Source organism: Canis aureus, chromosome 37 (assembly GCF_053574225.1).
Source record: "Canis aureus isolate CA01 chromosome 37, VMU_Caureus_v.1.0, whole genome shotgun sequence".
Lineage (NCBI taxonomy): Eukaryota > Metazoa > Chordata > Mammalia > Carnivora > Canidae > Canis > Canis aureus.
This window is the reverse complement of record NC_135647.1, coordinates 2,709,475-2,736,430: the sequence shown is the minus strand read 5'-3', so window position 1 is coordinate 2,736,430 and position 26,956 is coordinate 2,709,475. Positions and strand designations below refer to the sequence as shown.

The following is a 26,956-nucleotide window of genomic DNA, read 5'->3' as shown; positions in this document are numbered from 1 at the left end:
AGAGAGCCATTTAGCACAAAGTTGTTGGCGAGGACAGAAGAATATGCAGGCACTGAAATCAGGGAGGGGAATGGGGTGGAGGGCTGTGTGTGTTCTTTCCTTTCTCTCTCCTTCTTTCCTCCTCTCCTCCTCTCCATCCTGCTGCTGGCTCAGAGAAAGGGCACGGTCACAGTAACTGTCATTCTTGAGAAATAGCTGTTGTTCACTGTTAAGGCATGCTTTCTCTTGGATCTCACTGGTAGGATTTTGCATCCCCTGATGCAGATACTCTTCCAGCTGACTTCTTTTAAAATCCCTTGTGGGGTTCATGCCACACAAGCCCCTGCTGAGGTTCCCTGCCCTCCAGAGAGGGACCTGTCTGTTCACTCAGGCATAGCTCCTCTGTGCAATAGCCACTGATCCACGAAATCACATATCCAAACATCCCCCAAACTGGCATGTTTTTCTGCTACCCTTTCTCCTTGCCGTGCTAATGGGTAACTCTGGCCAAGGCCCCGCCTTTAGAATTCTTTAGGCAGTAGTCATGGAAGTGTCTCTCAACCAGGATGAGGAAGGAGGAAAAGCCACTCATATACTCACAGGCACTCACATACATATATATTCTCGATGTATTTCAAAGAAAACTTCAATAAGTCTTTATCGTCTTTAGACTGTTGGCGAGGACAGTCCCTGAACTTCACAGATTCAGTGAGGATCTGTCACCCACCATTCTCAGCTGAAATTCTGTGAAAACAGGAAAAGCCCTGCTCGTATTTTGTTTTACATGTCTGTAAGTCATTATAAAACAAAAACAAGACCCGGATTCTTCATGCATAAAGCATTCACTGATATGGAGGAAAAACCATTGGACAAGCAAGAAAATCACAATTCACTAGTTTTCCCAGCTGCGCACCTGGGTAAGAGTAGCTTTGCCTCAGTAAACTTTCAGTTAGTCAGCTGTAAAATGAAAAACATGCACATACACATCTGGAATATCTGCAACAGGTTATTTAGACTATTTAGAATGACATCTCCCTTATTATTGAATAGAATGCTGCATATTATAACATTTTGTAAGGAAGACATTACTAAATCATTACTTCCTTGAGGTGCAGGGCCTATGTCTCATTTACATTTCCATAGCAAGTGCTCAAATGTTTACCAAATGGATAAATTTTTGAATCAACCTAAAATGGAAGAAAGATTAAGATGGCAAGGATCTGAGTCTTTGCCTTAATACCCGGAACTTTTGACTATGCTTTGTTACATACAGAAAGAGAATTAAGGTCACAGATGGAATTAAGATGGCTAATCAGCTCATCTTGAAACAGGCAGAGTGTCCAGGATTATCCAAGTGGACCCAATGTAATCTCCAAGTTCTTAAAAGTGGAAGCGACCATGACAGGCTGGGAAATTTTTCAGTGTTGCCATTGCACAATTTTCCTTTCACTTGTAAATGAAAGTGATAAAAGTGGTTAATTTTCACTTTTATTTCTGAAACCCAGCACTACAAGATTCTGTCCCATGAGGGAGATAATTTATACATACATGCAACAGTAGAAGAAAACCGAAGAACATGATGTTTTGCCAAATTCTTTGCTGCACATATATAAACGTGTGCTTGTATGTGTGCGTGTCCAGCAAACTGTGCATGCCTACCCAGCCATGTCGCCCAATGCAGATACCCTTCCAGCTGACTTCTTTAAAATTTCCTTTTGCGGTTCACGCCACACAAGCCTCTGCCTGTGGCCCAGAGCTTTCTCTTTCCTCTCTGCCATGCTTGGCATGTCTCTCATCTGCAGATTAGTTCTCATGTCATAAGCTGCCCGCAGCCTTCTCAGGACCCCATTCAGACACAACAGCATTGAGCAGAAGGAGAGGGACTGTTCATCTATGTGCCTCTGATAACAAGAGAAGAGCCTTTTCTCCAAGAACCTGAAGGTTTCTCATATCCCCCTGGGCAGAAATGCAGTGGCATGCCCACTTCAGACACGATAACTGACAAGCAAACTGGATCACAATGTCTGACTGGCTTAAATCAATTAGAATTTCTTGCTGGGGCATGGGTAATGTATCTTTCTCAAGTCACATGAGTCGGGGCTACCCCCTGGAATGCAAATAAAGGCTCTACATCAGGAGAAAAGGTAGGAACAGCTTTTGAGATAGGCAAACAAGATTTTTTCTGGTAGCACTTCTTGAAATTTTGACATGGTTCCCAATGTGTAGGGGAGAGTACCAACTGCAATTGTCCACAGCCAATCTTAGATGATCTTGACTATCCTATTCTGCTATCCTATCCCAGGAATAGTGGGAGACTTCACCTGAAACTGTATTAAATTAACTTATGCCATTCAGTCTGCTTTTTATGTGGCCAGAGAGGAAATAATATGGAAGCAAAAATCTATTTCTTCTGAGAAAATGAGTTATTATATCCACAACAATATCTTTCCTCTGAAAGAACATACACAGTAGCCCCAGTTACCCCAGGGTTACTTCCAGTCACAAAGAAATCGTTCTGGTACTCGTTATTCTTGGTGTTCATTAGAGTAGGAAAGAGTTTCACACACCCTCACAGAGTTCTCTCTTGCTACCACTTTGAGGAGGAAGCCTTTCCTGTTCTCTGTCAGTGCTTGGTCTAAGAAAACTTTCTGCAACCCTGGAGTGTTGTGTAGCACCTATCATGCAGCCACCAGTCTCTATCACTGCATTTGGTATATGGCTATGGAATTGAGAAACTGAATTTTAAGTTTTATTTAATTTTAATTCATTTAAATAGAAGGCCCTCATGTGCTCATCACTACCATTTCCCACAACACAGCCTCATTTTATGTACCATCTAAATTCCAATCCATTTCTTCTCTCTAGAGAGAAGACTCCAAGATCCATGGAGGCCAGTGGCAGCCAGTAAGCTGTAATTCCATTCCTGTGGATTTTCACCTCTGCCTCTAGATCCAGTATTAGAACTTATCAGGAAAAGCCATGGCTTCTGCCCCAATCACCAAGAGGATGAAGGGGGGAAGCCACATGTGCTATCTGCCTGCAACTAATGTCTGAGCCTATGAGCATCAGCTGTGGACATAGCTACTGCACACTGTGCATCATCAGCTTCCTTGAGAACCTAGGCCACGCAGAACCATCGCCAAATATGTTCCCCTGTCCCCACTGCCGGGCTTCATTTCAGTTGTCCAGCCTCCGGCCAGTAAGCAACTGGGAAGTCTCATTGAAGCCATCAAGGAGATGGAACATGAAATGTCATGTGAGGAACACGGAGAGCACCTCCATCTCTTCTGCGAAGACGAGAGCCAGCTCATATGCTGGTGCTGTGAGCGGTCACCGCGGCACAAGGGGCACCACACAGCTCTCATCGAAGACGTATCCCAAGATTACAAGGTGAGTGAATGGGTTGGAGGGCTTTGGCAAGTACTGCTCCGAGTATCAAAGAGTAAAGTTCAGATTATACCTATAAAAAGGAGGAAAGGGACAGTTTCAGGCAAGATGGAAGCTTGGGGAGCTAAAGGATTTGGAAATGATTTTTCATGGAAGATGAAATGGAGGGAGAGGTTTGGAGCAACTCCTGTTTCTCACTCAGAAGCAGTAAAGGAAGGCTGGCCTTTGCTATAGGGAATGAAGAAAGGGCACAGTCCTGCTACCTTATTCTCCCTCTGACCTGCCTATATTTGAGGAAAAGGTTCCTAGTGTGGGGCTCCTTGTTCCCTCCCCTATGAGGTGGAGGTGGGCTTGTAGTAAGGTTCTGAGTTCCCTGGGTAGTCATGGCAATACTGTCTTTGACAAGTTTCAGAGGGCCCTTTCTTGAGAGGACTCAAGAATAGATGAGTATACTTATTGGGTTTACAGAAGACAGGATTTGATTCTTTTAGTATTGAACACAATCAGCAATTCGGGTCATTTTAAAATTGCTTTCCATGGAAATGTGAGAAACTATTTTGAAAAATAACCCAAAAGCTTGATATACATACAAAATCATTTTAGATTGGCTTCATGAATTAGCACTCTTCAAAGATATCAGAACCTCCCTCCTCCATTAAGTGTTTCCAGTTACTTTAGCTGACATCTTGGGCTTTCCTTCCCTACTCACCATAACACAAAGTTCTGTGTGTATTAGACACTCTGGCATTGGTTGTTTGGCTCAACATATTACTTTATAAAATCTTCTTTTAGAAGATGATTAGCTTGTTGCGTGTGAAGCGTTTCCCTGGGAAGACTATAGTGGTGGATGTAGCTCAGGCTTTGGGTTAGCAGACAAGGTTGGAATCACAGCTCAGCCATCGACCAGTTGTAGCATCTTGGGCAAATTATTTAACCCCTTCCTAAGCCTCAGTGTCTACTGCACAGAAATGACGTTAAAATCCTACCAATCACTCAGTGCTGCCAAGAGAATCAAATATTTGATTGCACATATAGTCCTTAGTGTGTTCCTAGACTATTGTAACAACTCAATGTATATTCAGTGTTATTCTGATAGTCTGGAGGGCTGGGGTTCCCTTTATGTGCTTACTGAAGAGTTATCAAATTGAATTGACTTTATTCACTGAATTTTTCCTTCAGGAAAAGCTTCAGAATGCTGTGACAAATTTGAAGCAACTAGAAGAGGAATGTATGAAACGGAAGGTGTTCACAACAAAGCAAATAAGTGAATGGAATGTAAGAATTTGGATTTATTGATCTCAAGCCATTTTCTATCCTGGAGTGTAAAAATAGGACAGGATTGACAGAACACAATGATAATTTATTTTCACTAAACCAGACCACAGGGAACCAGATGAAACCCAAAAAAGGAACTCTCCTTTGTTTTTATGTCCCTCATTGTCTACATCTGTAAGAATTTATGTCTAATATCTTCAACTTCTCAGTTGTAATTGACTGGGATTCTTGATACCTTAGGAGAAGCAGAATTGGGATATCTATTTAAGTTAGAGCCATCCTTGACTAGGTCTCATATTTTAAATACCTCAAAGTTCCTTCCTGGTTTGAAGGACTCAACTTTAATACTTTACCACACTTAGCACACAGAGTGCAGGCTGTGGCTCCCAGCCTCACAGGTTCACAAATTAATCTTTGTGAACATTAAGGAAACAGAAAAACTCCAAGTTGAGATTCATATTACTCAGCTGGTGAGGCTGATAAAAGGAGTCTATTTGATTTATAAGAGGGGTCATAACTGTTGCAGGAACTTGTACATTTAAACTGCAGACCAGGAGTCTTTAAGATGATTTCCATGGCTGACCAGCTCCCCATGATCAGAGGGGCATTCCTTAATGGAAATATTTATGTAATCCATCAATTTGTAGCCAAATGCCTTAGGCTTGTGAGCCATTTAGCCTCTCTCAGGGGTCTCTTCCATCCTCTGCCCTTTGGTTGCTAAACTCTGAGGATGTTCTCACTTCCCTTTCTGGCTCTTGGACAGTGGGGAGGATCTTGATTTTAACTAATATATACAGAAACCGCATCCATGAGTCTTCTAGAACATCATCTCAGTCATCAAAACACTGTCTGAATTGGGGAAGCACTGGCAGAAATTGCAATTCTGTATCTCCCAAAATGAAAGCCAAGTCCCAAGAGAGTATCACTTGGCCTCTGTAAGTCTTACACATAAAGATAATTACTTAGACCCTGGGCTGGTGGTGACTATTTCTCAGTTAACTATGATAAAAGCCTGCCACTCAGACCTCCCCCTGCTGAGACCATGGATTTCCCTACTAGCCTGGTTGTCTTAGACTCCAGTCACAGTGATGTTTATTACAAGCTTTCACTTCAAGAAATTTCCTCAGGCTCAGAAATACTTCCTTACATCCCAAATAAAAACTCAGATTTTTTTTTCCTCTGTAACTGATAAAGTGTTTGACCTCAGCCCTAATTCCATGATTAAATTATCTGGCACCACTGACCCTCCTTCCTCTTGTACCTTGGTTGAAGAAGAAGGAAATCAATCAGGCAACTGTAGAGAATCATGATAACTCTCCAACATCTGAGTGCCTACTTCTTAGGCATGACTCTGTTGTTATATTTGTGACATTCTTCCAGCTCCAATGACTAAGTAGCTGAGAAAACTTTCTTCTCTGTATGTGTATGTTAACATGCACATAACATAAAATTTACCATCTTAATCATTTGTAAGGGTACACAGCTCATTGGCATTAAGTATTGTTTTGTTGTACAATCATCACTGCCATCTATTAGTGGGAACTAATAGTGGAAACTAATGTCCAGAACTTTTTCATCACCCCAAACTGAAACTGCCCATTAAACACTAACTCCCCATTTCTTTCTCCTCTCAACCTCCAGTTAGTATAATGTCTTCAAGATTCATCCATGTCATAGCATACATCAGCATTTCATTCCCTTTTAAGTCTTAGCAGTATTCCATTATCAAAGTACCACATTTTATCAATTCATTCATTGGTGGACATTTGGCTTGTTTCTACCGTCTGAGCATACTTTCTTGACTCTAGGAGAAGATAGAGATTCAGAAACAAAAAATTCAGTCTGACTTTAAGAATCTTCAGAGCTTCCTGCTAGAAGAGGAGAAGTCTTATCTCTGGAGACTGGAGAAAGAGAGAGAGCAGACTCTAAGGAGACTGAGATAATGAGGCCACTCTGGAACAGAAGAATCAAGAGCGCAAGAGTCACATCCTGGAACTAGAGGAGAAATGTCAGGGGTCACCCCAGAAGTTGCTACAGGTGGGGTTGTGTACTTGGGGGAAAGAACTCTTGAACTGTTAAGAGAAGAAGGGTGAGGGAATATGGGCTGATTCATGAGGCCTGCCTGCCTCACATAAAAGTGGCACACTGGTATGGGGAATTTAAAGAAATGTTTATTTTATGTATACCTCAGTATTTCTAGGGTAGCCTTCACTTGTCTGTAGTGAATCAGAAAAATCTATGTGAATCAGGAAAATATAGCCCTTCTGGATGGATGTGGTGGGGTCCTTGGCTAAATGGAATCATAGGGTAACTTTTGCTACCATTAGTCTCTGTTCCATGTGCACAGAACCCTGACTGTCAAACTGCCTCCTGAAATATTCCGCCAGGTGACTGGTGGGTGATAAAGTGGGGCAGCCAACATGAGTGACAGTCTTTTCCCTAATTTGCTTGTAGAGCCCTTCACAGCCCTTAAGGGGCCTTCTTTCTGCTATATGAAAGATCCAGCCCATTAAGATAACTGTGCCCGGAGCTATTAATTCTAGTTCCCACTGGTAGATCTTGAGGTTATACTGTAAGCATGAGACCATAGCATGACTGTTGCACCACCACATGATACCTGCTCCCATCATCTTAGTGGCACATTCTCAGAGGCTATGTATATATTCACCACTAAGGACACTTAATGATAAGTGGTCTTTAATATGGGCTCACTCTGAAAGAAATTAGGTCACTGGAAGCAAGTCTTAGCAAAGGAAGCATGGGGAAACCTCCTAGGCCTCTTCCCTAAGCCTCCCACAGGCTGTGATTGTAGACACCACAGGTTCCCACAGATCTCAGCAAGAAAGATAACAGACTCAGAGGTTGATAAACATCCTGCCATTCTGAATACCCAGGGAGCTGGGATGGGAATCATTCTATCTGAGTATTCATCAATAGCTAAAGCTGGAGTCACTCTATTTACTTTTTTGGAAGGAACATTTATAGAGACCAGCTGCATGTGCAAAGCCTCATGAAATACTGATGTTTCCACATTCACTTTTTGTCTTTGTTTCTCTGTAGGATGTGAAAGACACTTTGCGCAGGTAAGTCCTATATGAATGCATGAGGGAAGAGGTATGGGTATATAGAGTTGAGTGTATCACTGAAGAAGCCCTTGGGCCTTTGCTTATTCTAGGAGTTGGGCTGTGACGCTGGAAATACCAGAGGCCCACTCTTTGGAACCTCATACTGTGTGCAGTGTTTCTGAGCTATATTTTGATGTGAAGAAAATGTTACGGAGCTATCAAGGTATGTGAAGAATCCCTAAATGCTAAGGGTGGAAGGGACCTTATGTTGTGATCACATTCACCACCTGTCCCTGGGCAGGCTCACAGCAGAGAGGTTGTTTAGTGATTTTTAGTGTAACTGTCTTACTCTCCCTTGTTAGCATACTCCAGTGCTTAGATAAGGACATAGCGTACTGGTTATCTGTGCAGACCCTTCACATTCCTGATCTCCCATATAATAACTGTGTCACCCAGGCAAATAACTTCCTTAGTTTCCCCAGCTGAAAAAATGAAGATATGAACTATTCCCACTTCATTGGGTTGTCATGAAAAGTAAATATGTCAACAAGTACAAAGTGCTTAGTGCAGTGACTGGGACATAGTGTTTGTGGTTAATATTTTAATCAATTTTCAGAGCAAGGTAAGAAAGATAAGTGAATATTATGGACTTTGGTTCAAAAGATTTTAGGCTCTTAACCCAGACAACACAGATGGTAAATATTAGAACCATGATGAAAACCAAATTTTACCAATTCCAAATTGGTAATTCCAATTCCAATTTCAATTGGTAAATTTTGCTCCATTGATTCTCCTAATCAGTGCTTACTATATTTCCACAATCTCTTATTTATAATTACAACATTTTAAAAGCTCTGAAAACTCAAAGTTTTGAAAAACTTGTTTGGCTACAAAAGCAGACCTAACCTAAAATGATCTGGTGACTCTATTATCTCTTCCAGTAAACAAATTTAGCAGCTTAAAACAACATATACATAGTATCTCACAAGTTCTGTGGGTCAGAAATCTGGGTACAGCTTAGTTGGTCCTTTGCTTAGGGCCTCACAAAGCTGCATATGAAGGGGTTGGGCAGGCTGGGTTCTCATCTGGAGACTAGATTGGGGAAGAATTCTCTTGTAAGCTCACTCAGGTTGTTGGCAGAATTCATTTCTTTAGCACATGGGCCTCTCAACATGGCCAATTACTTCTTCAAAGTGAGCTCAGAAGAGTCTCTAGTGCATGTCTCTTAGTAAGATGGAGTCACATATAATGAAATATAATCATAGGAGTCACATCCCATTTGCCATATTCTGTTATTCAGAGGCAATTCACAGGTCCTGCTCACACTCTATGGGAAGGAATTGTATAAGAGCAGGAATATCAGAAGGCAGGGACTCTGAAAGGCTATCATTGTGTCTGTCTTCCACAGTGGCCAAAACTGAGCTGTACTGATATGAGACTGTTTGAAGTCTTTATTTATCCCACTTAGTTTGAATATATATTTTACTGCAGAAATATTAATGCATTTGATCACAAGGTACTGCTTAAGACCGGGTAGAGGTAGGCACATAATTTAGAATATACATATATACTTCATAACATCAAAAGTATTCTGAATTCCTATGCACTTAACATGGGAGCACCCAAATACAGAAGCAGTTAATAACCTAAAGAAAATAATCAATACTAACATACTCCCCAGTGGTGAAAAACAGAACTTTACCCTTAAAGTAAGGAACATGACAAGAATGTCCACTCTCACCACTGTTATTCAACATAGTACTGGAAGTCCTAGCTACAGTAATCAAACAAGAGAAGTAAAAGGCATACAAATTGATAAGGAAGAAGTAAGATTTTCACTATTTGTAGATGGCATGATATCTTATATAGAAAACCCTAAAGACACCACCAAAAAACTACTAGAACTAAATTTAGTAAAGGTGTAAGATACAAAAACAATATGCAGAAATCTGTTGCATTTCTATACACTAATAATGCAATAGCAGAAAGAGAAAATAAGGAAACAATCCTATTTAGAATTGCATAAAAATTATTAAGATACCTAGGAATAAACTTAACCAAGGAGGTGACAAATCTGTACTCTGAAAACTATAAAACATCGGTGAAAGAATTTGAAGACAACACTAATAAATGGTAAGATATTCCAGGTTCATGAATTGGGAGACCAAATATTGTCAAAATGTCTATACTACCCAAAGCAGTCTACAGATTTAATGCAATCCTTATCAAAATATCAGCTGCATTTATTACACAGTAGAACAACATCGATAAAAAATTCTGAATCCAAAAACCATTTGGCCCCAGGGAATTGAGATAAGGATTATGGACCTGTATTTGTTTTTCCCTCAAGTTAAAAACAACAAACAACAAGAACAACTATAAAGCAAAGCAACTCTGTGTTTGATCCTATAAAGATTCAGGAAAAGAAAAAATAGGACTCTGTACAAATCATACTCAGATGTCACTGAGCTGATTTGTCTACCCTTGGCTTTTACAGAAGATTACAACATTGTGCAAGTCAATCTCTTTCTTAAATTGTCTCATCTTTTAACTAGATAATTTCCTTTCTTTTTTAGAGCCCTTATTATTAAAACTTTTATTTTTTTTAATTTTTATGATAGGCACACAGTGAGAGAGAGAGAGAGAGAGAGAGAGGCAGAGACACAGGCAGAGGGAGAAGCAGGCTCCATGCACCAGGAGCCCGATGTGGGATTCGATCCAGGGTCTCCAGGATCACGCCCTGGGCCAAAGGCAGGCACCAAACCGCTGCGCCACCCAGGATCCCTAAAACTTTTCTTATTTCAAAAGTAACACAAATATATTGTAATCGAACAACACAGATAAGTATGAAGAAAAATTCAAGGTTTCTCCTACCCCTCTCCAATCTTACTTTTCTGGATAACAAGATCTATGTTTTTCTCTATGTTTGTTTTTTTTGTTTTGTTTACAAACATTTGCTATATAGAATGTCACTCATTGCTTTTTTTAAAGCAAATATTAATAAGTATATCATAATTATTTGTAACCATATCCCTACCATTGGAGCTTCAGGCTGCTTCCAGCACTCGTGTATTACAACATTGCTGTAATAACTGCCTGGGCCATGCAACCTTACATCCTTGTGTTTTCATACTTGTGGGCATATACCTAGCATTGGGGTTCCTGGGATTTTTGTTAATCTTAATGCATATTACTTGTTCCAGTGTAGCAACATACAGTCTCAGCAGCACCAAGAAATATACCAAGCACTCTTTCCATGGCAGATGAGAAAAGCTTCGCATGTGTTAACCTGTTTTATACAACAGTCCTTTCTGTAGGAAGCATTTTTCACTTTATAGATGAGGAAACGAAGACACAGATAAGCAATGATTGGTAACTTAAGTAGTATCTCTCTGAACTCACTCTCTTAATCACTTTGTACTGTGGCAAAAAAAAAAAAAAAAAAAGGAATATGTTGTTTTTTAATCCACGTTGTGGAGGGGACTTTGAAGTTTATGTATAGTTGGTTTTGTTTGTTGCTGGTGTACACCTACTATTGTGGACATTCTTACTGATGTGTCCTTGTGTTCTGTGAATGGTTTCCTCTGAGCATATGCCTTGAATTGAAAATGCTGCTGTGTAGGGATGCATATCTTAATTTGACTAGTATAGCAGATCTTGAAATTGTATCAGTTTTTATCCTGCCGACAACATCAGAGCTCTCACCGTTCCACATCTTCCTGAGTTTTTGCTTATAATTTATAATTTTTGGCAATCTGATGGATCTGAAATGATACCTGATTGTGGACTTAATTTGTGTTCTATGATTTCACCAGTGAGGTCAAGCCTCTTGTAAGTCCATTAGCCCTTTAGACTTCTGTGATTTACCAATGATTTGCTCTCAATCATTAGGCATTTTTCTGTTGGATTCTTTCTCTTATTGACTCAAGGGAACCCATTATAGCTAGTACCTCTGGCATATGTATGGAATTTTATGTTTTCAGTCTATCTTTTGATATATAGGGTTTCAAGATGCATTTTTATTCAAGGTCTGTGACTCCTTGATTCCAAAGAGTGCCATCATCATCAATGGGCATTGAATTTTCTCAATGAGTTAGTTGCATTAATTAATAGGATCATGTGGCTTTTCTCCTCTGTTAATTTTGTGATTATGATAATTTATTTTCTAACGTTAAACCATAGTTGCAGCCTCAGAAAAAGCTAAATTTTGATATTTTTGTTTTATAGTATATATAACATAGGTCTGATGCCCAAATATTAATTTGTCATGAAGATCATTATTGTGCCTCACTTAGATTGCTAGATAAGGGTTAGTTGCATAAAGCAGTTAACAAACAAATAGTCCATTAGGTAAATAGGAATCCTGACATTAGTAAGTAAAGTTTAGCTGTCACCCAAACTCTGATAGTATTATGATTATGATGGAGTGATGATGGAGACAGTTATTAAGTGTGTCGGGATAGGCTGCTTACACATCAGACCTCCTCACATATAAAGTGGGTCATATGTTTTCCTGGTAAGTGTCCCTCTCCAGACATCTTCTTTTCTCATTACTATAACTGATACTGTACCAGCTCTGTTGATAATAATATTGTAAGATGGCTCTTCACCTTGACTGCTTGACTCTGTCTAGTTGGTAATAAAAACAGCTCAGTCTTTTCATACAATTATACACACACACAGAATATTATATATCTAATAATATATTAAAACATTTGATATATAATATATAGATTATATTTTTGATGTAAAATATATTCTGTGTGACTTATAGTATATATTGATACATATTAGATGACTTGAATTATATAATGAGATTATATAATTTACATATAAATAATGCTATCACATAATTACATGATATATTGTAAAAATATATAATATGTATAATAAACACATTAAATACACAAAGTATATACATATATAAAATGTAAATTAAATGTCTATATAAAATATAATTTTATATGTATATGTAAAATTTGATTTCTTATTAATTACAGTATTTTTAGGATTTTTACATCTGTGTAAGTTACAGGGCTCTGTAATTCTCTATTCTTTGGAAGATTTGATATAAGATTGCCATTATCTATCCCTCGACTGGTAGAATTTCTTTAAAAATTGACAAGGTCCCTTGATGTTATGTGCATGTTTTATTATCTGTGTGTAAATTTTAAATTCCTTATTATATTTCTTTATGTTAAGTCTGTTCACATTTTTCTTTTGAATGGGTTTTCCTAAGAACTGTTTTTCTAGAAAGTTATTCATTAGGTTGATTTTTTTCAATTTTATTTATAGCATAAAGTTTATCATAGATTATCTTAATTTTTAAATTTCTATATTCATTCAAATTTTGTCCTCTCTCTTTTTTCTCCTTTAATAAATCTTTTTAGAGCTGTGCCTATTATATTAGTCTTTTTGTGAAAGCTACTGTTGGCTTTTCTCTCTTCACTGAATTCTTATTTCCTTTCATTTCATTGGTTTATTGTTTAGACTTTATTTTCCTTTTTTTAAGAAAAAGTCTTGTTGGGTTTCTATGTTCTTTTACTTTTTTTAAAAGATTATTTATATATTTATTTATTTAGAAAGAATGTGTGAGTGGGGGAGGGGCAGAAGGAGAGGGAGAGAGTATCTCAAGTGCTGAGACCTACATGGGGCTCCATCTCATGACCCTCAGATCATAACCTGAGCCTAAGCTGATTTGGGCGTCCAGTGTACTGAGCCACCCAAGCACCCCATTCTCTGTTCTTTTCCTATTTTAAGCTAGTTAGCATCCTAATTTCCAGCTTTTTTCTTTTTCTAAAATAAGCACTTAAAGGTATAAATTTTCCCAAAAATTCCACCTTAGCTTCATTGTATAATTTTTAAATGTAGTATTTATTATTGCTCAAGTGTGTATATCATCATATTATGATTTAGAAACATTTACATTTCCTTATAATTAAAATATTTTTTACTGTTTTTTTTTTTAATTGGTTTCTAACCTAATTGTATTGAGGTCAGAGAATGTGGTTTATGCAGTATGGATTCATTGGAATTTGTTCAGATTTGCTTTCTGACTAGTCTTTACTCAATTAGTACATATTCCATCTGTACTGGAAAATAGTGCCTATTCTCTATTAGTTGCTGAACTTTACATATATTTGTTAGATTGGGCTTGTTGGATTGTTCAGATCTTCCATATCTTCCTTTTGCCTGCTTGATCTATTAATTATGGGAAAAAAGAATGTTAAAATATCTCATGGTGACTGTAGAGTTGTGAGTTTCTCCTTGTAATTCTGTAATTTTCACTTCATATATTTTGAGACTTACCGCATGCTTGTTTGGAATTAGGATATCTTCCCAGTGAATTATATATTTTTCTCTTTTAGGTAATCCTTTTCATCCTTGATAATACTTTGACTTAATACCTTTTGATGCAATTATATAACTGTAACATCTATATAACTGTATTATCCATCCTTTAACTATCAGCCTTTTTTTTTTTTTTTTTTTTTTTTTTTTTTTGCGGGTGTTAGTTCTCTCTTTATAGACTCTGGTTCTGGGAAGGGGGTGTCTATCAGCCTTTCTATGTCTTTTTGTTATGTCACTTATAAGCAACATGAGGTAGAATTTTAAAAATCCAATTTGGTATCTTCTCCTTCAAGTGGTATTGCCAACCTGTAAGCATTTTAATTTCTTAACTTGGGTTTTCCTGAATCATTAAGATAATATAAATTGAAGCTCCAAGCTTTTTTGAGTCAGGCTCATAATAAGGACTGATTGGACAGCATTTAATAAATGGGTTATCTACAAAGATGACGATTGGGGTTATTAATAAGGAAGAGTGAAGCAGCCAGGGCTAGGAGTAGGTAGGGAGCCTCATCACCTCCCTGGGGCCTCAGTAGCAGGTGGAGGGCACTAATTGTAGGAGAGGGTAGCCAAAGGCAGAGGAAGGCAGACCATCCAAACAATAGCCAGTGGGGAGGGTCTTGGGATACTAAATACTCTGAACTCTGCTTCTTTTTGCCCTGTGGTCTCCTCTGGTCCTTCCCATTGCCTTTGGAGAGGATAGTAACCATGTCAGCTCTGGTTAGTTCCGGGCCTTGGCTCCTCTGAATGACTAAGATGGTGATGATGAGGAGGATGATATTATTATTACTACCACTTATGGGGCACTTATTGGGCACTTACCATATTCCAGGAATTTTTCTGAGCACTGAGCATACATTAGCTCATTCAATTCCCCCACCATTCTTTGTGGCATATATGATAATTTCTACTTCATATTTAACAAACCGAGTCTTGGAGGATGACTTGCCTAAGCTCTTACTGGCTAGTCACAGAGGATGCTTGGGTTTGAGCACAGGCTGGTTTTATTTAAATTAAACTGTGCTCTTGCCAACAGCAACAAAGCGTGTCTTATTTATTTATTTATTTATTTATTTATTTATTTATTTACTTACTTACTTACTTACTTATTTACTTACTTACTTACTTACTTACTTATTTTTTTTTCAGTCAGTGTGACCCTGGATCCAGATACAGCTCATCATGAGCTAATTCTGTCTGAGGATCGGAGACAAGTGACTCGTGGATACCTCCAGGACAATCTGAAAAATTCTTCTAAGAGATTTAGTGTCTTACCCTGTATTCTGGGCTGTGAAGGCTTCACCTCAGGAAGACATTACTTTGAAGTGGACGTGGGAGAAGGAACTGGATGGGACTTAGGAGTCTGTTTGGATAGTGTTCAGAGGGACGTTGGTGTGATACAAAAGCCTCAGTCTGGATTCTGGGCCATTAGACTATGCAAAAAGAAAGGCTACGTAGCACTTACCTCTCCCGTAACTTCCCTTTATCTGAGGGAGCAGCCCCTGGTTGTGGGGATTTTTTCGGACTGTGATATTGGAGTTGTATCCTTTTACAACATGACACCTGGATCCCACATCTTTACCTTCCCAAAGACCTCCTCCTCGGATACTGTGTGGCCCTATTTCTGGGTTTATCAACATTCTCCTTTGTTTCTGCCTCCCCCAGACGAGTAAGGAAAGAAGTAAAATCTCTTTCTTGGCTTAACACCATAGAAAATATAATGAAAATCCTGTGAGGGCAGAAATGTGGTCTGTCTTCTTCACTGCTCTTGTACTGGGCTTTTAGAGTGGCTACTTAATACATCTGCTTTGAGTGAATAGATAGAACAACTGCAAAAATGCTGCAGATTGTCAGCCTGAGCTGGGGGAAAGCAAGAGAATATCAACGATCACGCACTGTCTTTTCCATCTCCCCTCAATGGGTTCAGAGCTTTGATTTCCAAGAGTCTTTGGGTGACCTGCAGGGTGACCCAGAGGTCAAGAGGTCTGAGTTCTCCCAGTTTGTTTGATGCCATATGAACTCATGGGTAGGCGGTGAGGAAAAGTTGCGATTGTCTCTGCCAACTGCAAGAAAGAGGAGGAAAACCAATGTAGTGACTCTTATAACCACTGACATTTGCTTATTCATCTGAGCCATAACCCTGGATGATGCAATGAGTGCAGATGCCTGCCATACCTAGTGAGCTCCACCTGGGCAATAACTAGTAAAGTATGAAAGAAGGGTTAAAATTGCCTTACGGTGATATGCTTCAAATGGGAAGGAGATTAAAAGTAAAAACAAATTTTCTTGGGGGACTCAGTACTGGGAAAGAAGTTGATATTTTCCAGATTCTGTGTGCTAAGCCAGCTGTCTTGACATAGTTTAAGATCTCAACACATAGTTACTGCTGGCATGATTTTGGCAGAATCACCTTCCCCATATATATGTTAGAGCTTGCATGTTTTTCTCAGTGTGGGTGCTTCCCCATGGCATTAAAAATTACTCTAATATGTGGTTTTAAGTTACTGTAGCAGTCTCATACTCTCATTTGGATTGTTTCTTGCAATTATAAGTAATGTTCAAGTGAACATCATTGTATGTAATTAGGTCTTCACCTCTCTTGTTTTCCCTAGCCTGAATCATAGAATATGAACGTTTGTTTAAAAGACTGTTGATATATTCTTGCCCCCTTTTTCCCCTTCCCCCACTCCCTCTATCCCTTCTGTTCCTGTAGCTCTGGCTGTCATTGGCTAACCCCTCTAGGAGCTGGATCCTTGGTAGGCTTTGATAATGTGGTAACTATCAAAGTTTCGTGGCAGCTGGAGGTCAGATGGGAGAATCATTCCCAGGAGATGGGGGTTGAGAATGTTGCTATTTGGAGGTGAAAACATCACTGGAATGGAGATCATCTCATTAATCCCCACTTGTGTTTCCTCATGTGAGAAAGGGAGGGGTACAGAATTTTAAAAATTAGGAGGCTGAAGGAGCAGGGAACAAGGAGCTGGATGCATCTGGGATTTTCCTCCAGAAGCAACACTTGCTTCTCCTGAAGGAATGACACAACTGTCACAGTTGTAAAAGACTCATTCAGGGCCATTCACTGAATGTGTATTAATTTCTGCATCAAACCACTCCAAAATTTTGTTGCTTAAAACTACTATCAGTTTTACTCACAGTGCTGTAGGTCAGGGCTGTATGTGGCTGAACCCTGTTGTGCCTTCTCATGTGTCTGTAACAACTGGAGTCACTGGTGTTTGGTGATCAGGCCTGGCCTCACCCATAAGTCTGGGGGTTGGCAGGTGGTTTCTTGGGGTGCCCTCTCCTGCTAACAGGCAAGCTTACCTCTTTCACATGGTTGTTTCAGGGCTACAAGAGAACCAAAAGGGGAAGACGTTGCAAAGCACCTCTTTTCAAGCATCTGCTTAGGTGACATTTGCTAAATCACTTGGCCAAGTCTAGATCCAAGGGATAGAGAAATACATTCCACTTCTTGATGGGAGAAGCTGCAAAATCACAAAAGCAAAAGCATGCAGACAGAACAGGATGAAATGAAGCCAGGGCAATTTTTGCAATCTATCATTAGAAACTTATTGTTTAGGGGGATCCCTGGGTGGCTCCGCGGTTTAGCGCCTGCCTTTGGCCCAGGGCGCCATCCTGGAGTCCCGGGATCGAGTCCCACGTTGGGCTCCTGGCATGGAGCCTGCTTCTCCCTCTCCCTGTGTCTCTGCCTCTCTCTCTCTCTCTATCATAAATGAATAAATAAATCTTTAAAAAAAAAGAAACTTATTGTTTAAAGTCTCTACATCTAACTCAGGGAGGGATAGAGATTCAGAGACACCCTGAATGGCCTTGGCCCATAGCAGATTGTTCCAATTTCTCCCCTAGAAACTCTTGGCAACATCAGTAACTCCACTCTTTGCCCACACAGACAGCCTCAGCCCCTGGAACTCTGTGAGAACTGATCTTCACACCCACCTCTCAGCCCTGCCCCTCACGCATCTATATGGATAAATGTTTCTGTGATTTGTTCCCCATAACTGACCACCTGGACCTGTATAGACAAGAAGTGTTTGTCAGACTTGTGGTGTGTGAATACCCTTGGAAGCCTGGTTATTTAAAATCCATCATCTTCCAGGTCAGAACTGGCTGTTCTGTTCTGAACACCAGGAGCTACAAATCTCACATCCCTTCCTGCTCCAGGCAGGGCTGACCCCCTGATGGAATCCAAGAGGGGAGGAAGACACACAGCCCAGTCTCCTTGAAAATGCAGAAACAGGTAACATGGAAATTCAGCTTGCTCCAAACTGTATGTAGGGGAACATGTGTTTAGATTCAGACCCCATCATTTGCCCTGTGAATAGGGCCCTTCTGGGGATGGTTAGTTGGAAGTCTCACCGGAGGCAGGAGCTGCATCCAGGCCTCTCCATCTGGCTACCAGCTGGCTATTCCCACCCGCATCCCCAGATGATGAGGTTGGATGTTCTAAGTATTTGATTTAATGTAACTTTGCCTTATTCTCATGTATTGCTTTCTGTTGCCTTATCTGTTTCTATCAGGTTTCTGTAATAATAATAATAAAGTTATCTTTCTTTTTTGAAACTGAAACATGGCTGTCGTGAATCTTTTGTTCAGAACACATGCCCACCCATAACACCAGCCTGAAGTGGAGTCTGTGCACTGGTTCTCTGGGACTCCCAGGGAAGGAAAAGTATTCCAAGCAGCTGGAATTGGAAATGCAGCAAACTCCTCTGACCTTCACTGGAATGTTCTTCTTCACCAGGAATAAGGAGGACAGAGATCATTATTCAGAAAGGAGTTTGGTTAGCATGTTAATGAGCATGTGGCCAAGAGCAGGTGCTACACTCCTTGAGCTTATATTGAATTTCTCTGGAAAGGAAAAATGATGCAACCTGTCATCCTGTAGGAATCAGGTGTCTCATCACTCCAATGCAAAGGCAGGGTCTTCAGTCCAGAGCTCATCTCCTTCCATCCACTCCAATGCAAAGGCAGGGTCTTCAGTCCAGAGCTCATCTCCTTCCATCCACTCCAATGCAAAGGCAGGGTCTTCAGTCCAGAGCTCATCCGGTCTTGCATCTCAGCCATCTGATCCTCTGGGTTTCTCCAATGCCTAATCTGAGGACGGGACTGGGTTTTGTTTGTTTTATATCTTGGTGTCAATCCTAAGTGCCTGCTTGAGTTTGTTAGACACCTGCATCCATTAAAGTTATTAAGTGAAGTTTAAAAATTTTCACCTTTCTGTGGTACCAGCAGATCTATGTCTGATTTTTTTTTAAGATTTGATTTATTCATGAGAGAGACAGAGACATAGGCAGAGGAGAATCAGGCTCCCCCCCCCCCCCCCAGGGAGCCTGATGCAGAACTTGATCCCAGAACCCCAGGATCACCACCGGAGCCAAAAGCGGACTTCAACACTGAGCCACCCAGGCGCCCCTATGTCTGACTTCTCATTTTATTTACAAATGGGTAAGTGACACTACCCTCCCGGGCCTGTTTCCTCAAGTGTAATACTGGGTCCATAATCCCAGACTCAGGTACAAAGCGTCAGGTATGTAACACAATAAATAGGCTTTCTCTGTTAATTTATGTAACATTGCAAAGCACTTTCATAGGCATGACCTGCTAAAGAGGACTTCTTGAGCCACCATCATGAAATCTTTGTGGGATCCTGGGTAATTCAATCTCTTCTCTGGGCCTTCATTACTCCAGAAAAATATTAACCCATTTTAGTGATGACAAAAGATACTCACTACTGTGTGGGACTCGGCCCAGATCAGCGCTTCTCAGCCCATCGTGGTTATCTGCGGAGAGTTTTTTGTTTTGTTTTGTTTTAAGGATTTTATTTTATTCATGAGAGACACAGAGACAGGCAGAGACACAGGCAGAGGGAGAAGCAGGCTCCATGCAGTGACCCTGGCGCAGGACTAGATCCCAGGACCGGCGGATCACGTCCTGAGCCAAAGGCAGACACTCAACCCCTGAGCCACCCAGGTGTCCCTGGAGAGAACTTTTTAATAACACACCGAGGCCGTCCTGCCCCAGACAAATTAAAAGGAGAGCCCACGCAGAGGGGTGACATCTTGAGCTGCTGCAGGGACACTGAAGGGACCTCTCCCCCAGGGGTGTCACTTCCTCGGCCTTACCCAGGTCCCCCCACCCCATCAGCCTCAAGGATGACCCTTCTCTCCTGAGGCGGGTCCCGGGGGCGCTCAAGGTCCCACCTCTACCGGAGCCTCTCCATCGCCCGCGGGCGCCGGGGCGCGAGAGCAGCGCGCGCACCTACCCGCCGCAGCACCCCTCCCACGCCGGCGGCCTTCTGCGCAGACTCCACCGGTGGGGGGCGTGGGGGGAGACCTCCCGAGGGGGGCACACGGGATCCGGAGTCCGCGCCCACCAAGCAGCACCCGCCCCTCCGAGCCCAGACCCCGCCCCCGAGGGCGTCCGGAGACTCGGGCCGCAGGAACCCCGCCCCCACGCTGGCCCCGCCCCGCGCTGGCCCCGCCCCCCACGCTGGCCCCGCCCCCCACGCCGGTCCCGCCCCACACTGGCCCCGCCCCCACGCTGGCCCCGCCCCGTGCTGGCCCCGCCCCACGCCGGCCCCGCCCCCACGCCGGCCCCGCCCCACGCTGGCCCCGCCCCCACCGGCTGCCCACGCCGCGCAGGCGCCGCCCGGGGCCTGTTTCCCCGCATCTCGGGTTCACCCGCAGCCCCCTCCGTGCACACCTGGCGCCCTTGCACCTGGCGTGGTCGCTGCTCGCCCGGCCAAAGCTGGCGTCCCCGGCCGGCTTGCAGCGCGCTCAGGAGCCCGACTGCGGCTGCTCCCCGCGGAGGTTTTCCTCGTTTCCTTCTCAGAGCGAGAGCTCTAGCAGAGGAGCTGACCCTGGTGGGATCGTCAGGTAAAGGAGATGGAGACCCTAGGCCTGAGTCGGGCCAAAAGGAAAGAGGTGAGTCTGAGTACAGAACCCCGACCCCTCCCAGCTTTGTACTTTTGGGGTGAAGCTCCTGGGGTTTCCTGAGAGGAGCTTTAAATGGAAAAATACAAAAAATAATGTGATGGAAACCTGCATCTCCAGCCCCTAGATGTTTGAAAGTGAACATTAGACCGTGTCTGCTCCAGATTGTGTTTAGAGAAATAAACGGTGACAAGCTGAAGGAAGGACTCACCGCCTAGCCCTCTGAGTGTCAGCAGTGCCTTTGCAGGTGGGGTGGAAACTCCCAGCACCCGTTTTTATTAAAAATATGAAAAGGTACTTTCCGAAATATTAGCTGCAGTACATCATTTAAATGAATGTTTAAGGACAGGCAAAATAGCATCAAGTGCTGTGTTGTTGCACTGACCATTTATATCCAAGCTTTGGTCACTTGCCACGGGGTATTGATTTTGTTCATCTTGGTAAATACATGCAGTGGAGTCCATTCCATTGAAAGATTAGGTCATAATGAATTCCCGTGTTAGTGAACATTTAGTTGGTGTATTTCCACAGTGAGGATATTGGTGGGGAGTGGCAGGCTCTGACGCTGTGATGTGTTTTGGTTTTTTTGTTTGTTTGTTTGTTTGTTTGTTTGTTTGTTTTTAAGATTTTATTTATTTGAGAGAGAGAACCAGAGAAAGAGGGAGAAGCAGGCTCGAGCTGAGCAGGGAGCCCAGGACCCTGGGATCATGATCTGAGCCAAAGGCAGAAAGAGGCTTAACCAACTGAGCCACCCTGGGGGTCCCGCTGTGATGTTTTTAAGACCCCTCTATGCTGCTGTGTTTCTAATTTACCTGAATCCTAATGACTCCAGAGCATTCCTCTGCAGTGTGTGCACACTTTTTCACCCTCCCAGTGAGACTCCCATGTTCCAGCAGTTACTAAGTGCTGCCAGATACTTCTGGTGGCTTCAGGATCTTAGAATCCAGTATTGGCAGGTGAGCGTTTTTATGTCCCAATTTTTATGTCCCATGAACTCCTCAGTGCTTGCTTTTATCTAGCTTTCTAATTTGTGCCAGGCAAATAGGGAGTGAGGTGACATCTCATTGTTTTATTTGTCCAGTTTGGGAACTGAGTTATAAATCTCTTTAAATGATTGTTAGCATTGCAGTTTTCTCATCTGAATACTGCCCGATGATATCCTTTGTTCATTTTTCCACTGAGTCACTTACATTTTTTTTTGTTGATTTTTCAGATCTTGATATAGTTTGGCTATTAATATTTTGTTGTTTTTTGATATTTAAAAAGTATCTCCTCACATGCAGGGTAACTTTGTCATAGATCCTTAATTGAACAGAAAACCTGAATTCTAACATAAGTGAAATTACTGATTTGATTTTTATTTGTGCCTATGGGATTGACTTCAGGTTCTTGTTTGTTTATTTATTTATTTAAAACTTTAGAATTTACTTTATACTCATAGGCATTTAATTCATTTGGATTCCATTTTTGTAGGCGATGGAGTGTTAGGATTGTTTAATTTTTGTCACTCAGTGAGCTAGTTTTCAGGGCTCCATATACAAACTATCCGTTCTTTTCTGGTGATCGTGCTCAGCACCTGTAACCACCCAAGTCAGTGTGTGAGCTCTTCATGACCTTCTTTTGTCTTATTTTTAACTCTCTTGCAAACACTGCTGCACCTTATGTTCTAGTACAGATCTCTGTGTAGATGTACAAGATTTTTTCCAGGGTATATACCAAGAAGGGAAGCTGTTGAGTGTTAGGGAATACACACTTTCAACTGGACTCCAGACCACCAAGTTGGCATCCTTGTTTTCCTACATTCCTGGCACTGAGGATGTGAAATGGTATCTCACTATTATTTAATTTGCATTTCCTTGCTTTTTGCAAGCTATTGGTCATTTTGTAGTTCCCTCTTTTACCAATTGTCTGTTCAGTATTCTTCTGGGTTGTTTTTCTTTACTGATTGATATTTAAGAGGTCTTTATGAACTTTGGATTCTGATTCTTTTCTGATTCTTAGTGATGTAACAAATAATGTCTACAAATATATTGTTTGTCCCTTAATTGTGATTAGAATGGATCTTGTTACATTGAAAATGTTAATTTTCAGGGCAGCCCGGTGGCTCATCGGTTTAGCACCACCTTCACCCCGGGCGTGATCCTGGAGTCCCGGGATCAAGTCCCACGTGGGGCTCCCTGCATGGAGCCTGCTTCTCCCTCTGCCTGTGTCTCTGCCTCTCTCTCTCTCTCTCTCTCTCTCTCTACCTCTCTCTCTGTGTGTCTCTCACGAATAAATAAAGAAAATGTTAATTTTCAATTGTTCAACTTGAATACCATATTCCTTAATCATTTTTGGTTTTGTATCTGATAATAAGGGATTCTGCACTTCCCTGAGGTCATAAATATTCTCCAATTTTCTTCTAAAATCTTAAAATACTTTCTTTTCTAGTCTATTTCTTTACTAGATCTGGAACTTTTTGTGTGGGGTAGAACTATAATTTTCTATTGATTCTGTATGAAAGCCAATTACTCAGCCTGAGTTCTCTGCCTTTCTCCACCAAATTTTAGAACTGTTGCTATTGTATGGTATGTATTGGCACTGTCTCTAGGCTTTCTCTTTTATCGTACTGATTTCCTCATTTATTTCTGAATCAGAGCTCTCTTCTGTTGGGGAAATAAGAGTTCTGCCAACAAAGGACCTGCTGGGTCCTCAGAACCACACCATCAACAGGGAAGGCTGATGTGGCATAGTCAGAGATCGTCCATATCACTGTGACATAACCCAGGATTCAGCTAGAAAAGTACTTATACCCCAGTTGTTCAGCTACTTCAGTAGCTGAGCCCAATATATGTGTTCAGTGGGGAGAGCAAAAGAGTGAAGGGGGAATCCTGATCTCCAGATCTTCCCATTCGCTTGGTCTAGTATGTGGAATCTTACCATTAAGTGTTGATGTTTTTATTTGTTTTTATTTTTTATTTTTTCTTATTTCATTTAACTCAAGTAGGGACACCTGAGTGGCTCAGTGGTTGAGCATTTGCCTTTGGCTCTCAGGTCATGATCCCAAGGTCCTGGGATCGAGTTCCACATCAGGCTTACCACGAGGAGCCTGCTTCTCCCTCTGCCTGTATCTCTGCCTTTCTCTGGGTCTCTCATAAACAAACAAACAAACAAAATCTTTAAAAACAATTCAGTTAAGTAATATAGGGTATTATTAGTTTCAGGGGTAGAATTCAGTGATTCATCAGTTGCACCTAAGACCCAATGTTTTTTTTTTTTACATCACCCAGTTACTCTATCCCCTTAACCCTCTCCCTTCTAACAACCCTCAATTTGTTTCCTATGATTAAGAGCCTCTTATGTTTTGTCTCCTTCTGATTTTGTCTTGTTTTATTTTTCCCTTCCTTCCCCTATGATTCTCTGTTTTATTTCCTAAATTCCACATGAGTGAAATCATGATAATTGTCTTTCTCTGACTTATTTCACTTAGCAAAATACCCTCTAGTTACATCAGTATTGTTGAAAATGGCAAGATTTCTCTTTTTGATGGCTGAGTAGTATTCCATTATGTGTGTGTGTGTATATATATATATATCACATCTTCTTTATCCATTCATCAGTTGATGGACATCTGGGCTCTTTCCATAGTTTGACTCTTGTGGATATTGCTGCTGTGAACATTGGGGTTCAGGTGCCCTTCAGATGACTATGTTTGTATCCTTTGGGTGTATTACCCTAGCTGGGTTGTAGGGTAGCTCTATTTTTAACTTTTTGAGGAACCTCCATACTGTTTTCCAGAGTGGCTGTACCAGCTTGCATTCCCACCAGCAGTGTAAGAGGGCACTACTTTTCCCTTTTCTCCACATCCTCACCCAACATCTGTTGTTTCCTGATTTGCTGAGCCATTCTGACTGGTGTGAGGTGGTATCTCATTGTGGTTTTGATTTATATCTCCCCGATGCCGAGAGATACTGAGCATTTTTTCAGGTGTCTGTTTGCCATCTGTATGTCTTCTTGGGAGAAATGTCTGTTCATGTCTTCTGCCCATTTCTTGACTAGATTTATTATTTTTTGGGTGTTGCATTTGATAAGTTCTTCATAGATTTGGATACTAGCCCTTTATCTGATAAGACATTTGCAAATATCTCCTCCCATTCTGTCAGTTGTCTTTTGGTTTTATCGACTGTTTCCATTGCTGTGCAAAAGATTTTTATCTTGATGAAGTCCCAATAGTTCAGTTTTGCCTTTGTTTCTCTTTAGAGGTTTTTAATTAATTACACCATAATTTCTCCTCTTTAATTTCCATATATAATTATGAGTTGGTAAATAGTACTTTTTAAGTTCTTACTGTGCTTAATTAACCTGATAATAATTGTCGCCTGCCCTTTTTCAGCCGGTAATATTCTTTTTTTTTTTTTCGGTAATATTCTTGATAAAAAATAAAGTTTATTGAAGAATAATTTGTACAAAATGCACTTATATTAATTGTATGATATAATGAATTTTATATGTTTCACCATAATTCAGATACAGAACATTTTTATATGTTTCACCATAATTCAGATACAGAACATTTTCATCAACATAGTTTCCCTATGCCACTTTATACATGTCTCCCACCTCTCAGACCCGCACCTGGGGGCCTAATGACCCACTGATATGCTTTCTGCTATTATACCTTAGTTTTCCCATTCCCAGGGCTTCATATGAATGGAATTTATATCACATATTCTTGTATCTGGTCTCTTTTTCTCAATATGCTTTTGGGATTCATCCATGTCATTGCATGTGTTCCCTTTTATTGCCATCTTTTGTATTATGGATATAATACAATTGTTTATCCAGTCCACCTGTTGATGGACATTTGGGTTGTGTCTAATATACGGCATTGTGAAAAAAAACTGATAGAGACGTTTGTATGCAAGTCATGGTGTAGACGTGTTTTCATTTCTGTTGGGTGGCATTCCTGGGATGTATCAGTGTTTGTTTAATTTTATAAGAAACAGCCAAACTCTTTTTTCCAGCATGGTGTGAGAGTACTGGTTCTTCCAGACCCTTGCTAACATCAATCAGTGTTGTTCATTTTAAGCATTCTATTAGGTGTGAAATGGTATCTCATTGTGGTTTTGATTTGTATTTCCACAATAACTAATAATGTTTAACATGTTTTGGCCATTTGTACATTTTTTGTGACATGTCTGTTGAAAACTTACACTTTCTTTTTGCTTGTCTTCTTATTTTTTGAGTGGTAAGGTTCTTTATATTTTCTGGGTACCAGTCCTTTGTCAGATATATGTATTATAAACACTTGTGATTTATCTTTTCATTGTCTTAACTGCTTTTTGAAGGACAGGGATTTTTACTTTTGATGAGGTAAATTTGTCATTTTATCATTCATGGTTATGGTTTTTGTGTATTTTTAAGAAATCTCTGCCTATTTTGAGGTATTAAGGATTTTCTTCTGTGTTTTCTTTTAGAAGTTTTGTGATTTTGGTTTTTACATTTAAATCTGTGATCCACTTGGTGTTAATTTTTGCGTAAGGCTTGATGTTATTTCCCCCACCCCCCACCCCACAAAGGCTATCTAGTTGTTTGAGAACCATTGGTTGAAAAGATTGTTCTTTCCCTCTTGACTAGCTAGCCCTGGCACCTTTGTCAAAATCAGTTGACTGTGGATGTTTGGATCTGTGGTACTCTGTGCTGGGTACTCAGTGCTGTTCCACTGATCTGTCTATCCTTATGCCAGCACATACTGACTTACGGTATTGATAACTACAGCTTTTCAATGAAATGTTAAAATTCGATGGTAGTAAGTCCTTGGACTGTTTTCCTTGTTTTATTTTATTTTATTTTAAAATATTTTTAAATTTTTTATTTATGATAGTCACAGAGAGAGAGAGAGAGAGAGAGGTAGAGACACAGGCAGAGGGAGAAGCAGGCTCCATGCACCGGGAGCCTGACGTGGGATTCGAT

At 40.8% G+C, this 26,956-nt stretch overlaps 1 protein-coding gene and 2 long non-coding RNA genes across 5 annotated transcripts in view; 2 read left to right on the top strand and 1 right to left on the bottom strand.

Annotated features, from left to right (window-relative positions):
* Window positions 1-15,803, top strand: part of TRIM38 (tripartite motif containing 38) — a 44,563-nt gene extending 28,760 nt beyond the window's left edge. Inside the window, 9 exon segments of the mRNA XM_077886278.1 lie at window positions 2,845-2,991; window positions 2,993-3,176; window positions 3,179-3,369; window positions 4,546-4,641; window positions 6,450-6,577; window positions 6,579-6,678; window positions 7,702-7,724; window positions 7,817-7,929; window positions 15,204-15,803. Of these exon segments, the coding sequence (XP_077742404.1) occupies window positions 2,959-2,991; window positions 2,993-3,176; window positions 3,179-3,369; window positions 4,546-4,641; window positions 6,450-6,577; window positions 6,579-6,678; window positions 7,702-7,724; window positions 7,817-7,929; window positions 15,204-15,727 (1,392 nt within the window). The 5' untranslated portion in view covers window positions 2,845-2,958 and the 3' untranslated portion in view covers window positions 15,728-15,803.
* On the bottom strand, window positions 2,720-20,470 carry LOC144306739 (uncharacterized). Of its 2 annotated transcripts, none has more exons than XR_013373824.1 (4): window positions 20,335-20,470; window positions 19,802-19,852; window positions 17,376-17,536; window positions 2,720-3,439 (listed from the first exon to the last, which is right to left on the bottom strand). It is a non-coding gene; the product is annotated as an uncharacterized LOC144306739 (long non-coding RNA). The 2 variants fall into 2 exon arrangements; XR_013373823.1 differs by having other exon boundaries at window positions 20,273-20,335.
* A 218-nt stretch (window positions 20,471-20,688) lies between these two features.
* Window positions 20,689-26,956, top strand: part of LOC144306805 (uncharacterized) — a 25,065-nt gene continuing 18,797 nt past the window's right edge. For both annotated transcript variants that reach the window (XR_013373902.1, XR_013373901.1), the window contains exon 1: window positions 20,689-20,995. This is a non-coding gene — a long non-coding RNA (uncharacterized LOC144306805). The remainder of the gene's footprint in view (window positions 20,996-26,956) is intronic.